The 15,538-nt window shown below is 44.6% G+C and overlaps 1 protein-coding gene across 2 annotated transcripts; it reads right to left on the bottom strand.

Moving 5' to 3' along the window:
- Nucleotides 1-141: 141 nt before the first annotated feature.
- LOC126984698 (uncharacterized) lies at nt 142-13,271 on the bottom strand. 2 transcript variants are annotated; one of them, XM_050838593.1, is made up of 6 exons: nt 13,169-13,271; nt 4,700-7,128; nt 4,407-4,573; nt 4,012-4,165; nt 3,622-3,810; nt 142-2,208 (listed from the first exon to the last, which is right to left on the bottom strand). In XM_050838593.1, the coding sequence occupies exons 2-6, from the start codon at nt 7,096-7,098 to the stop codon at nt 2,181-2,183; spliced, it is 2,937 nt and encodes a 978-aa protein (XP_050694550.1). In that variant the 5' UTR covers nt 7,099-7,128; nt 13,169-13,271; the 3' UTR covers nt 142-2,180. The 2 variants fall into 2 exon arrangements, with proteins under 2 accessions (XP_050694550.1, XP_050694549.1); XM_050838592.1 differs by having other exon boundaries at nt 4,700-7,131; nt 13,169-13,269.
- Nucleotides 13,272-15,538: the final 2,267 nt, after the last annotated feature.

Here is a 15,538-nt window from a genome sequence, read left to right on the forward strand (position 1 = left end):
ATTATTGTTATTATTACTATTATCATCATAATTACTATTATTACTATTATCATTATTTTTATTATTATCATTATCATTGTTATTTTTGTTACGGTGATCTCTCCACATATTTTTCTCATGATCCGATAGATAAATACATACTACAGCCTCAATTTTATTTATATACAATTATAAATAAAGATTTCCTTAACATTGCCGTCTTCATAAAGTTTAATTTATTCACCATACACACCGACAGTACGATTGATTGATTGATTGATAGTTTATTGTTGCAAGTAAAACAGCAAAGGAGAAGGGAGGCGCATGCCATCCCAACCCCCAGGCAGTACAGAGTGTGATTATACAACTAAGGATACATGTGGAAGCAGCACCAGGAAGCTAAAAAGATGCAATGGTGGGGGACAAGTGCTAAAAAATAAAGGCCTTGATTTAGTCAAGGGAGCAGACATAAGGGACTGTACATATGGACTACAATCTAGAGGCAAATGCAGGATACTCACTAAGCACAGCTGAGAGAACATTATTGTTAATGAACCAGCCCACCAGCCCAGGCAGGTCCCAGTGGCCCTGTGGGCGGTAGGCACTAATAGCAGAACACTGCAGGACATAGTGTTTGAGCGTGTGACCCCCTGGCCTGGCACATATAGGTAAGCGTACCTAGTACTGCACAGTACTACGTACACTAAAATCAAACTCCTTGCTACTGGCCATGCACCCAGCTATAACATTCATTGTGCTAACTATAATATCCTTCAAATGTCTGTTACTTATATTTACATTTTCTTGCATCATTTAACAGCCTTCGCTCCCTCCGCTCTCTCTAAAGAGAAAAAAACTGATATTTTCCGTTATTTTTGTACATATATTACAATCTTTATGAATATATTTCTCCCTCGCTGCCTTGCACCATCGACTCTACTCCAACATTTATACGCAACTCATGTTTAATGATAGATACATATGAAAAATTATATATTACTTATAAGGGTCAGAACATAATAATTGTTCAGCAGGATTATGTGACTTATATCAGAGTTAGGCCGCAGGCACACGAGCGAACTGTGGTCGCCACACCGTGACGACACGAGTAGCTTTTATGACGCTGTTACACGCAATTTGTGGCTCGGCTGAGCGACGCTGCAGCGTCGCTCGTGTGTAAGGTTTTCTGCGGCAGAGAAATACACACGCCTCTCCAGCTTATCCAGTCTGGTGAACGATTGGCGAGTCGCAGCTTTGCCCGCCACTGAGCAACCACAAGTGGTCTATGTGTGCAGGTCCAAGCCACAAAGCGACGCCACTTGTGGCGGGGATCCGCGTCTCCTCGCTACAGTCGCTCGATCGTGTACGTGAAAGGGTTCGAGCAATGAAACATGAGAAGCCACATCCCCGTTACGGCGTGGCGACCACACGTCGCTCGTGTGCCAGCGGCCTTATTAACGTTACTTATAAATGCTTTACAAGGCCAGTGACTACTAGTAACGGGGTCAAGAAAGATTGGAAACCTCTGCTACAGATGGCTGAATGCTACATACGTGGGCCTACCGTGATATAGAAGCAAAACATTGGCGACACTCTGAAACGCAAGAATTTTCTCTTTACTCAACTCCCACACGACCACCGTGTATAACGAAACACACAAGAAATTAATCCAGACAAGGAAAGATGTTGCCGGCGCCGGAAATCGAACCCGCGACCAGCGATCGAGATAAGAAAGCCACTCCTTAACCAGTCGGCCAAAGAGGTACCCCCCTCGTAATATGAGTTATGGGAGGCTCATCCATCAGGCAAGTCAGCTGCACTACAACTCAACAAGTTACGACGTACAGGTGTTTTTATTTTTTTTTACCAAACTCTCCCTGTCTGAAATAGACAGGGAGAGTTTGGTCATGGGCCCCCAGACGCCACCTTACCTCCATGCTGCTCAGCTGGCTTTTGCCAGAACACGGTTTAACATTGAGATATAAAAGTAGTGATATTTGTTATTTCACCAGTTCCTGTTATGAAAGGAGCGCCGCTGCGTAGGAGGCAGCAGGCAGGCAGGGACCATGAGCGGCACAGAAGCAAGATATGGTGAGTGGCCCGCCTAAATCTCCTTATCCGCGGCTTTCGGCTGTGCAGGTACGTGCCAGCGTTCACCGGAGATGCATGTCGTTACCTGTGTCATCGGCACAGGCATTTGCTTACGGCCACATCGCTCTCTCGCCTCGCCTGCAAGGGAAGAGCAGAAGGCAAGGTGAAGGAGTACACGGCAAGATAAGGTGAGGTGGGATCAGGGAAGGAGCAGAATGCACAGTCCAGTCATCTGTTAAATCTTGTTGAAAAAATAGATGAATTCTTAAGTTAATACTAAAAATCTTCATAAAATTATCATTTTCAGATCATTAAAAAATATGATTATAATAACACAATTGCACATATCCACACGACCTCTGCGCGTCACGAAACACAAGAAATCAACCCGGGAATGGGGGGAACAAATGCTATCAGCGCCGGGGATCGAGCCAGCATGTCAGGCGGAGGTTCGATCTCGCTCAGGCAGGGATTTTTTCGCTGACAAGGCGTGGTTACTGTGCGCCCCCCCCCCCCTGGTGCAAGGGATGGAGATGGGGTGTGTGGTGTGGAGGTCCCGGCAGTAGCCTACCCCGAGATCGATTGACTATAATGAGGCTTGGTCTTGTCGGGAGGGTACTTGCTGGCGATTGCGAGTAGAACTCGTGATCAGACCGTGGTGGTGAATCTCTCTCTCTCTCTCTCTCTCTCTCTCTCTCTCTCTCTCTCTCTCTCTCTCTCTCTCTCTCTCTCTCTCTCTCTCTCACCCACACACACACATGCAGCAGTGGTCTGGTCCCCTCATGAGAAGAAGAACATAAGGAAGCTGGAAAGAGTGTAGAGAGTGGCAACTAAAATGGTACCACGGAACTTCGAGATCGAACTTATGAGGAGAGACTCAATAGCATGGGGCTCACAACCCTGGAAAGAAGAAGAGAAAGAGGAGACCTGATAGCGGTGTACAGGGTGGCGAGCGGGGTGGAGCATTTGGACAGAGAGGACCTGTACGTGTGTGTGGAACGAGAGAGAAACGAGAGGGCATGGAAAGAAGTTGAGGGCGACCACGTGCAGGCGAGATGTGAAAAAGTTTAGCTTCCCAAACAGAAGCATTGAGTTATGTAATAGACTGGAGGAGGAGGTGGTTTGTGCAAGAAACATTCATGATTTTAAGGAAAAGTTGGATAAGAGTGGATATGGAGACGGGACAGCGCGACCGTAGTTCCAAGGGGCCGCTTTCACAGTCGTTTTGTTTGTTATGATCGTTACCAATGGCGCCGATCGATGCTATAGTTTTCCATGTGAAACTGGCCCATGGGGTAGTGGCGGCTGCAGATGAAGCGAGAGGTGTTGAGTGTGTGGAACGGTGCAGGGCTAGGCTAACCTCGCAGCTGTCACTACCCCATCGGCCAGTTTTAAGTGGAAATTCTATAGCAGCGAACGCCGCCATTGGTAACGATCAAAACAAACAAAACGACTGTGAAAGCGGCCCTAAGTGTATATAGACTTGGCGTAGTTCTTTTCCCGTATGTCACAACTAGGTAAATACACACACACACACACACACACACACACCTGAAGAGCCGGCAGCCCAGGCGTGTGGTGGTGATGGCGCTGAGTGTGTCCGCCTCGTCGTCGGTGATGTGCGTGTCGGGCACCAACACGCTGCTCCTCACCGTCACGTCGGCCTGATGCAGCTCCTGGATGAAGGCTTCCCATCCTCTCAACTCCAGCGTGGCCCCGGGGAAGTTCAAGGCCGAGAATCTGTTACGAATACAAGACTCCACTTATGTGATTGGGTACATTTCTTCCCGTCATCCTTCGCACCGATAGGTATCAGCATTTTCTGAGGTATACTAAAAAAAAAGGATATTTGTTGACCTGTCTGTGCCGGGTGCCCTCTCTGTAACAGCTTACCGACCCGTTTCCCCATTCATCTGTTACAACTAATATATAATGTGTTACCCTTTCTTCGGTGGCTTGAGGGCCGCCACAATCTTCCCGGCTGCCCCCGCGAGCTGGTCCGTCACCCCGGAGAGGACGAGGCTGACGCTGGGGGCGGTGGCGGGCAGGCGGCTCACGGCGCTGGGAGTCACGGCGGCCACGGGGACATGCAGCTCTGGAAGGACGGTGATGTCACGAGGCTGACCTACTGCACTTCACCATTCATAATTAACAATCATCACGCATGCTCTCCTCCTCCTCCTACTACTACTACTGCTGTTACTGCTGCTGCTGCTGCTGCTGCTTCTTTTACTACAGTAGCGCCTACTATACAGCTATACTACAACTGACAAGGAAAAGCCTCGCCAGCACCACCAGCCCACCGACCACTCCCCTACCCTTCAGCGAACACTCACCGATAGTCTGGAGGCTCGGGAGGTCGGACAGGGCCTTTGCGAGGGCTGGCAGGAGACTGCGTGCATGGTCACTGCCCGCCACTACCAGGTACAACTGCTGCAGACCTCGAGGGAGAAGCTTTAGGTGTCCATCGTCCAGGTGGCCGATGAACATCCACAAGTCACTCCTGAAACAATGCATGGATCCTTATGTGGCCGCTCCGGCAGGCTCCCCTCCGCCAACACACACACACACACGACAGCATGCAGTGACTGCACAGAGCCAATTAAGTACATAGGTGGGGACAACTCACCTTGGGATGTGGCGCAGGAGGTGAGCTGAGGCCGAAGCGGCGTGCTGGTGGGGGTGTCTGAAGTGGTAAACCAGGTTGAGATGACGTACGATGTGGCCGGCGAGACCCCGCTCCAGGTCGTCCACGTTGGCTGGCTCCCGCGTTAGGTGGACGCGCACCTTCCGCGGCGGCAGGCGCGGTAGCAGCACGGAGGCGGCGTTCACCGTGCCGTCCAGGACATAGATGATCTCGTCCTCGTGGAAGACGTTGAGGTTTTGCACCACGCGCTGCACAGCGACGTCGTGGGCCCCGGTGTCGGCCAGCAGGAACAGCCACTCGTCATTCTTCTTCACCCCAGATTGGCGCAACAGGTCCACGGCCTCCTGCATGGCCGTGGCCACGGTGCCCCTCTGCCGCGTCAGCAACCCAAGAAGATGAATCAGCATGTTCCTCAGCTGGTCCAAGCGAGGGTCCTGTCCCGCTGAGCTGACCTGCAGAACACGCTTTATGGCACCCTCCCTATATTGATCGAGCTGTTCTGCGATGTGTTTGGCACCAAAAAAGTCCTGCAGGCCCTTGTGCGGGTGGCAGTAGCTCTCCGTCACCACTCCGAAGCTCACCTCCCGCCGCAGATTGTAGAAAGCTGGCAACACCTCCTCGGGGTCCAAATCCTGCTTGATGCACTCGTCGCGCAGGCCCCGCAGGTCCTCGTCGCTGAGGTAGACGCGGCCCTGCAGCAGCCCCTTCAGCGCTACTTTGTACATCACACTCAACACTCCCGCTACCCCGCCCTGACGGAACACTCTAGCGCGCCCTGCCTGGGAGGCCGCACCAAGCCTGTCCTGCAGCTTCTGCTCACACCACATGTGGATAAACTGGTACAGCTCAGACTGAGTGATGGTGACGGACACTTTGTCGGGATCGTAAAAGAACAAGGTGGCAAGGAACAGCAGGTTGATGGGCAGCCGAAACAGTTCCCTGGAGCCAATGTGTTGCATTACTCGTCTGAGGGCGGCGGTGTTGGCGGCGGTATTGGCGCCCCCGGTGACCCAGGCGTAGTGCCGCACCACTAGCTCTGTTCTCTCTGTGTGGTCGATGCCCAGCATCTTAACGTGGGACACATGGAAGTTGGCTCGCGCCCGCGTCTTCATGTCCGGCACACTCTCTGGCCGCGAGGTACACACGATGGTGAAAGTGGTGGCCGCCGTCTCGCCGAGGATGTCCGTCACCAGCTGACGGGAGACGTCGTTCCTCTCGTCCAAACCGTCAATGAGAATCAGGACGCGACACTTTTTGAGTAGAGGCAGCAAGAGGTGGCCGTACCGGAAATACGACTCGTGCAGCAGCACCTTCAGGAAGTCCCTAAGTGAGGAGCTGTTCTGGTCCCGGCACACCACCCATAGCAATTGGTCGTATAGCTGCAGTCCCTGCACGCGGCGGTCACACGGACGCTCGAGCCACTGGTTCAGTAGGAACGTGGCCAGTGTGGTTTTGCCGCTCCCCGCCTCACCTTCCACCACCAGAATGTGTGGCCGCGCCGAACCCCCCGACGCGGACGCGCCCGCATCGTCACACAGATGCAGCATCTCCAGGTAAGGAATCTCATTGACCTCCCCTTGGCGTGCCGTCCTCTTCTCCTCGGCGAGAATGATGTCACAAAAAATATTGCTTACCTCCACTCTCTGGCCTTGGACGCCACTCAGGAAGTGGAGGGGGTCAATGTACCGTGCACTATCCAGCCTGGTCCTTAATTCTTTGTCTGTTTCCTGTTTGAGGAGCGGCAGCAACATCGTCGTTGATCTTTGTAAAATCTCGTCCTCCCCAAGGTTTTCCGCCCGGATGTCCTTCACAGTGTCCAGCATAGCGTCCTCCTTGGCCTGGTACTCGGCATCGTCCCTGGCGTAACGGTCCTTCGTGGCCTTCAAGGAACTAACGAAGAGCAGAATCAGATCGGCCACTTCTTTTAGGAAGTCTGCCTCTGTAAAGGGTTGGTGCTCGTGCACCACTTCATTTCTGGTGTCCTTTATCTTTGTGACATAGTACTCCAGATCCCAAGGCTGCACGAGGGTTTTTGAGTTCCACATATCGGGATTATTTTTAACCGGGTGCAGACTCGCCACGTTTTCACAGGAAATTTTGATGGCCTTATGCAGCAGTGTTATGTCAAATGTTGTGCATGTCGTGTCATTTATTATCTGTGTCTGGTCAGTAGAGTTGAAGCATTTGGATTTTTTCGCCACCTTGGCATAGTTGGCTGTGGATCCCTGTGGAAGATTCTGAAGGTATTGCTCCAGTGTGTCGGAGGGCGCCTTGCCTGCCGTCCCGCATAGAAGAGTGTAGGTCATCACCTGCTGGCCGGCAGTCTCCAGTATGTGCAGCAGCTTGAGGCGGAAGCACTGGCTTGCCGTGATGGCCGCCATCCCTGCAGACCACGTACTGGCTCACTCGGGCTGCTGGACGAGGGTTTGGGTTATACTCAACCAAGAACCTAATTTCTGCTTGACTATACTGCCTGAAGCAATGTGCAACCCAAAGTAGCTTTGGTTTGCACTGTAAATCAACACCTTCGGCTGTCGAACGTCTATTTTTGGTACTGTATAAACACAAAAGAGGCTCTTCGCGCAGTGCGGTGGACGATGTTGAGAGACGATATTGTTGGCAGTTGCCAAAGGGTCCCGCAGAGTTTATTGTTATGCCCCCCCCCACCCCACCCCCAAACCACGAACCCGGGGAGGCAGACGGCGTAGTTAAACACAGGGTAGTGAAGGCCAGAACAGCTCGAGACCCGCTTCTTCAGGAATGCCACACACGCGCGGGCCGGAACACGAGGAGATCGAGGGAGGTCAGATTGGAGGAGCAGAAGGAAAGGCACGGCAAACACTGGTGCCGATTTAATGACAGGCTCCAGACACCGTACACGTAGCCTACTGGTCCTCTGGGCACAAGTACAGGAAATACAGGCATAAAGGGCACGACACAGGTAACAGGCAGGCAGACAGGCACACAGCACACAGGACGCAGCTCAGTCTCTCTCGCCTATTTGGAACCCACTGACAGAACGCCAAGAGACAGTAACGTTGAACATTTGTGCGTGCGAGTAAACATTGCAAAAGTCAATCTAAATATATCTGTCACCTACAGGCCTCCGGGGCAATCACTTGAAAAAGACGTTGAAATGTACAGCATTTTAAGGCAGTCACTTATTTAACTCACTTATATTAGGAGACTTCAATCTCCCCCATGTCGACTGTGCGACAGCTAGGTACAGAAGGCGAGTCCCACAGAATGATCGAATTTTTAGAAGAAAATTACCTAAGCCAAATGGTTACTGAACCAACTCGACAAAATAACATACTAGACCTTGTTATAGCGACTCAAGACAACCTTGTCAGTAATGTCACGGTAGAACACCTCGGTTCTTGCGATCATAAATTAGTGCGCGTCGACATTAAAGCTCAAACAACAGTGACTGAAAATAAAGTAAAGGTGCCCAATTTCAAGAGCTAATTTCGTAGAAATCCGACAAAAACTAACAGAAATACTACTATCAGATAATGGCAACGTAGAGAAAACCTGGCTAAACTTTAAAAATCATTTACACATTTGTCCCATTGTGCGTAACACTAATAAAAGCCCACCTCAGTTTAATAGCGAAATTAAACAATATCGGTTAAGGAGAGAAAAATGTTTTACAGACTAAAGAAAGAACAAAGCACGCCCGAAAACACTACAGACTCTATCATGAAGCCAGGCGGCGAGTATAACGATTAGTAATTAAGTCAGGCAAAGCGAAGATATGAAGAAAACATTGCAGCCAACTGTAAAAGTATTCCGAAATCCTTCTTCAGTTATACAAACAATAGGAAGGCGATCAGAAGTGGAATTGGACTTACCTCCATGGTGGGTATACAAGTCACAGCAACGTCCCGCTTCCCCTGCTCGAATGTCTTGATGGCCATGCCAGTCTTCGTCAATAAGGTCAGGAGTAAGCGCCGTAATCATTCACATTTTGCAATGCACTACATCGCCAACAATTAGGGCAGGGTGTCAAAAATGCTGAGCCAAAATACCACACTGCTCAAGCTGATTCTTTAGAAGATATTTGCGAAAAACAACGCATAGTAAATTGTTCTTTGTGCAAAGCGTGGAAAAAGATATAATAATAAAGAAAACGCAATATAAACAGACTGCGAGTGCTGCGAAGGGATCTGAGTGTGTGTGTGTGTGTATATATATATATATATATATATATATATATATATATATATATATATATATATATATATATATATATATATATATATATATATATATATATATATATATATATATATATATATATATATATATATATATATATATATATATATATATATATATATATATATATATATATATATATAAATGCCAATTTTCCTCTTTCTATACTCCAACACGATCTCTGCGCGTAACGAAGCACACGAAAAATTAATCCAGACAAGGAAAGGTTTTGCCGGCGCCGGGGATCGAACCCGCGACCAGCGAGACGGGAGAGCCACTCCTTTACCAGTCGGCCAAAGAGGTACCCCACTGGCTAACTGCGTTATGGGAGGCTCACCCATCAGGCAAGTCAGCATTTTATATATATATATATATATATATATATATATATATATATATATATATATATATATATATATATATATATATATATATATATATATATATATATATATATATATATATACCTAACCATGACCTTTACATTTCTGCCCGGAATCGTGCCAAATCTATTCTCCGACTTACCAAAAACTCCTTCATTGATAGAAAATGCCAAAACCTTGCTTTTTCAAATTCTTCCCGTGACTTCTGGCATCTAGCCAAAAACATCTCCAACTTCACTTCTTCATCTTTCTCTCCTCTCCTTAGTCCTGACGGCAACACCGCCGTCTCATCTATCTCCAAGGCTGAACTCTTCTCTCAGACTTTCTCTAAAAACTCCACTCTGGACGATTCTGGGCATATTCCTCCTACTCATCCCCCCTCTGACTCCTTTATGCCTGTTATTAAGATTCTTAAGAGTGATGTTTTCTATGCCCTCTCTGGCCTCAATCCTCAGAAGGCTTATGGACCTGATGGAGTGCCTCCTATTGTCCTTAAAAACTGTGCTTTCGTGCTGACACCCTGCTTGGTCAAACTCTTTCGCCTCTGCCTGTCAACATCTACCTTTCCTTCCTGCTGGAAGTATGCCTTCATACAGCCTGTGCCTATGAAGGGTGACCGTTCCAATCCCTCAAACTACCGTCCTATAGCTTTGCTTTCTTGTCTATCTAAAGCTTTTGAATCTATCCATAACCGGAAGATTCAAAAGCACCTTTCCACTTCTGACCTTCTATCTGATCGCCAGTATGGGTTCCGCAAGAGGCGTTCTACTGGTAATCTCCTTGCCTTCCTAACTGATTCTTGGTCATCCTCTCTTAGCCGTTTCGGTGAAACCTTTGCTACTGCGTTGGACATATCAAAAGCCTTTGATAGGGTCTAGCACAAATCTCTGCTTTCCAAACTACCCTCCTACGGTTTCTATTCTTCTCTCTGTACCTTTATCTCCAGTTTCCTTTCTGACCGTTCTATTTCTGCTGTGGTAGGCGGTCACTGTCCTTCCCCCAAACCAATTAATAGTGGTGTTCCTCAGGGTTCTGTCCTATCTCCCACTCTCTTTCTGTTGTTCATTGATGATCTTCTTTCCAAAACAAACTGTCCTATCCATTTTTACGCTGATGACTCTACTCTGCATTATTCAACTTCTTTTAATAGAAGACCCACCCAACAGGAACTAAATGATACCAGGCTGGAGGCTGCAGAACGCTTAGCCTCAGACCTTACTATTATTTCCGATTGGGGCAAGAACTATGGTGTCCTTCAATGCCTCAAAAACACAGTTTCTCCACCTATCCACTCGACACAATCTTCCAAACAACTATCCCCTATTCATTGACAACACTCAGCTATCACCTTCTTCAACACTAAACATCCTCGGTCTATCAATAACTCAAAATCTCAACTGGAAACTTCATATCTCTTCTCTTACTCAATCAGCTTCCTCGAGGCTGGGCGTTCTGTACCGTCTCTGCCAGTTCTTCTCCCCCGCACAGTTGCTATCCATTTACAGGGGCCTTGTCCGCCCTCGTATGGAGTATGCATCTCACGTGTGGGGGGGCTCCACTCAGACAGCTCTCTTGGACAGAGTGAAGTCTAAGGGCCGGTCTTGCTGGCGTACGAGAGCCAGGCGCCCGTCACCGAACCTAAATCGTCGGCGGTGGTATAACTGATCGGGCGAGGTTGGCGAGCGTGAGTCACGTGATTTCTCGGCGTCTCATGAACTGCAGCTCTCTCTTTCTAAGTCTTCTATCGATATTTTCAAGATTACCTCTTCCAGGAACTTGCTAAGCTGCACCTCCCCCTCCCGGCCTCGCCACACGACTTTCTACTCAATCTCATCCCCTTACTTGGTCCAAATCCCTGAACGCAAGAGTTAACCAAGCTGATCTTCACTCTATCACCCCTCGCTGAACCTGCTAAACTCTGGAACAATATTCTTTAATCTTCTCCTGGGCATTTTTGACGTGCCAGCTGTTCATAAATATCATGTACTCAAAATAAATGCTATTTAACCATGATATGAAGGTGTACATTATAAGTAACTAACCTAAGCAGACGTAACATAACCAAACCAAAACCAAAGTGTTATGATGGTTTTTTTTACCATGTAGATATACAAAAAAAAAAATTCTTATAGTGTAGATACTTTCCCTTGTAGATAACAAGCCAAAGTATTTCCTCCTGCCTACGACTTGAACTCCTTCAAGAGGAGGGTATCAGGACACCTCTCCTCCCGAAATTGACCAATCTTTCGGCCACTCCACTTAACTCTTTTTAGGAGCAGTGAGTAGCGGGCTTTTTTTGTTAACATTTGTTACCTTTTCTGTGCCCTTGAACTGACTCCTCTACTGTAAAAAAAAAAAAAAATATATATATATATATATATATATATATATATATATATATATATATATATATATATATATATATATATATATATATATAACAGTGTGTGTGTGTATATATATATATATATATATATATATATATATATATATATATTGTTGTGCTGGAAGCTTCCCCTGGCGTCCATAGGCCTCTAGAAGGCTCCAGGAGAAGCGAGCAGGGGGGCGGGGAGCAAAGCCTCGTCCGCGCCCCGCGGGGCGCGGCCAGGCGCCAGGCGGGAAGTGTTGCCAACTCGCACATACTTTTGCTACATGTTCTTGTATGATCTAAAATATACTGTAACATTCTAGACTGTACTGTTCTGGATATATATAGGAGAAGAGGGCGAGAGGGGACAGTCCCAGTCATAGTAAGCTAGTGGTCAATGAAGAGTCAGAGTGAAGTGTACTACTAAGGAAGAATATTAAACTACAGAAGTTGTGCAAAGTGTTTACATATTTCCCTCCCACGGAGTCTTGTGACGGCGACACGGAACCCAAGTAATACGTCCGGCATATATATATATATATATATATATATATATATAGATATATATATATATATATATATATATATATATATATATATATATATATATATATATATATATATATATATATATATATATATATATATATATATATATATATATATATATATATATATATATATATATATATATATATATATATATATATATATATATATATATATATATATATATATATATATATATATATATATATATATATATATATATATATATATATATATATATATATATATATATATATATATATATATATATATATAGTATGTATATTTTTTAGAGACTATATTTTTTTTCAATAAATAAAATCATATTGGTGTAATGTGTGTGTGTGTGTGTGTGTGTGTGTGTGTGTGTGTGTGTGTGTTTTTTTGTGTCTGTGTCTCTCTCTCTCTCTCTCTCTCTCTCTCTCTCTCTCTCTCTCTCTCTCTCTCTCTCTCTCTCTCTCTCTCAATAAACTAATTCCAATGAGTAAAATGTTGGAGTTATGATAATTTTTTTATTGTTATACGAATCACCAAACATGTCATATTATATATGCGTTTATATATGTTCATGACTCGATTTACATTTTACACACACACACACACACACACACACACACGTACACGTACACACAAGTATAGTACCTAATAAATAAGCTTAGTAAATCACTATATATAGATATATGTGATTTACGATGGATATATATGGGCATAGTCAACTGTACTACGTGTGGAAGCCAGCAGATCGATCAATACATGCTTACCGCAGGCTGATAGCAATGCATGGTGACGGTCTTGAATGTGAAAAGAAAATGTAAAAATATAAATGACGAAATGTAAGCTAACTGACTATGATAGCAATCATCCTGCGTGGAGAGTTAGCATATGTATATACCCAGGAAATATCTGATGTCTTTATAATATATTTCTTACTTAGAGCGTTGTGCAGCTAGTAGGGACGATGAACAGGAAGATGAGAACTGACTGAGATACGAGAAACGTTTGTGTGTGTGTGTGGGTGGAGGGGGGAAGAGGATGTTACAGCAGGTACCCACCACGACTTTACTACCCCGTTTATTTCCTCTTGCTACGCGTTTTCCACACTCAGGTTTGGCATTTTCTAGTACATGAGCCCTTATGAATGTCCTGAATCTGACACTGATGGCGTTATTTGTGAAAAGAAAACGTAAACATATACTTGACAACTGCATGGCGGGCAACATTGCACTCGAGTGTTGCCGGCAGAGTGGCGTTAAAATTTAATATTTTGTTGTAGCCATTTATTGGTTTATCGGAAGTATGTGGAAGAAATAAGTATATGTGCACAAGAATGTACTCCCATTGTACTCTGTATATGCTAGATCGGATTTTTTAAAGTTTATTGGTGGCCATGGTTGTAATATTACCATTATTAATTCTTTTAATTATAACCAATCGTTAATAATGAATATACATGCGTTTGGTCAGGGGCGTACGTAACTCACGGGGGGGGGGGGGGGGGGACACAGTAGGGGAGAGCGGTGATGATTCGGACAGTGGGATGGTCCGGCCATAGCACTTATTGTAAAGTGTATGGGACTGAGTGGCATATGCGAGTGCCTCGAGATTTTGTGTGAATATGCAAAACTTTGTTGCCTTGGCCCACAAGGGGACAACCACGCCCTCAGAGCTGTTCTTTTCGATGCAAGTCCGATTTTATGTTTTTTTGCATCTCGTATGTAATATTTTCATGCAGGTGTATCGTAAGCTCTCGCTTCAAAAACGTGCCAATTAGCGAGATGTAAATTATTTCGGTGACGGAAAAGGAGTGTGACCACACATTTGCTTTTCATAGAGTCGTGATGATTCGGACGGTTGATTTTTTCAAGATTATTATTAAATTTATATCAAAATAAACATTATAGGTGTTGCAACGGTTATAAAAAGGTTAATTTGGTTGATTTATATTCAGGTATTATATGCTTGTGAGAAGAGAAGGAAGCCATAATACCAAAATTTTTGAGATATTTCTTGTAGTTCTCCTTTTATTTTTTTCCCTTATAAATATTGAGAGGATACTTTTGTCCTTATACAAATGTTTTGTAGTAGATATAATCTTGTTTATTAGCCAACCAAACTTAAGTTATATTAATATTATGGCGAGTATTACGTACGAGTGTCCGTACCGTACACCTCCCTGGCCGAACCATCACCACGGGTGGGGATGGTACGGACGATTTAGAAGTTTGTCTTTCATCACCTACATCTGAAAACTGGAAATAGCTACGAGTGTCATATTAGCAGCTTAAAGAGCCAAATGATGGCGGAACATTTTGAGGTCAACAAAATTACGCTACTTCTTGAACTTTTTTTTCTAAAAATATTTTTCTAAAAAGTGGCGGAATCATCACCGCTCTCCCCTATACTCGATCTGCCCCCCTAAAAATAATAAATATTTTGGTCTTTTTTTTTGTTAAAAAGGGAGACAAAAGGATTGCCTGCCTGAATATAGATAGCTATTGCCTCCCTTTGCTGAACGGTGTCATACATTTTTTTTTTTTTTGGGGGGGGGGTATTTCGTTGGGGATATACCCGGCCCAAGGGAGGATCCGAAGGCGGTGCATGCCGCGCAACCCCCCAGACGGCTGGTAGAGAGATGCCCAATTCTTTCAAGGAGGAGGCCCAACAACGGGGCTGAGGGTGTCGGAAAGAGCCCACCTCTCCACTCCCATGGCACCGGGCAGGTCTTGAACCTATACGCTCTAGCACCCCGACGGAGAGCAAGGCGCAGACTCTACCAGGGGACCATGGGGAGCCCCACAGTTTCATACTTTTAATTTCTATGAATGTCTAGTGCTCTGATGAGTAATCACCAAACTATGTATGCAGAAGCTATGCATCTCAATATAAGGTAAACATACATAGCACCTTTATATATCCTGTAGCATATATATTTACTCTATTTTAACAATGAAAAATTATTACTTATTATTATTATTATTATTATTATTATTATTATTATTATTATTATTATTATTATTACCGTATATCTGGGAAGGGCAAGGGATTTAATTATATATATATATATATATATATATATATATATATATATATATATATATATATATATATATATATATATATATATATATATATATATATATATATATATATATATATATATATATATATATATATATATATATATATATATATATATATATATATATATATATATATATATATATATATATATATATATATATATATATATATATATATATATATATATATATATATATATATATATATATATATATATAT

Source organism: Eriocheir sinensis, chromosome 57 (assembly GCF_024679095.1).
Source record: "Eriocheir sinensis breed Jianghai 21 chromosome 57, ASM2467909v1, whole genome shotgun sequence".
NCBI lineage: Eukaryota > Metazoa > Arthropoda > Malacostraca > Decapoda > Varunidae > Eriocheir > Eriocheir sinensis.

Bases quoted from the DNA above. Each gene is read 5' to 3' on its own strand.
- LOC126984698 (XM_050838593.1), bottom strand. From the start codon at position 7,098: ATGGCGGCCATCACGGCAAGCCAGTGCTTCCGCCTCAAGCTGCTGCAC. The intron at 4,574-4,699 runs GTGAGTTGTCCC...GCATTGTTTCAG, and splicing joins CTCCTGCGCCACATCCCAAG to GAGTGACTTGTGGATGTTCA. The intron at 3,811-4,011 runs GTAACACATTAT...TATTCGTAACAG, and splicing joins CTCAAGCCACCGAAGAAAGG to ATTCTCGGCCTTGAACTTCC.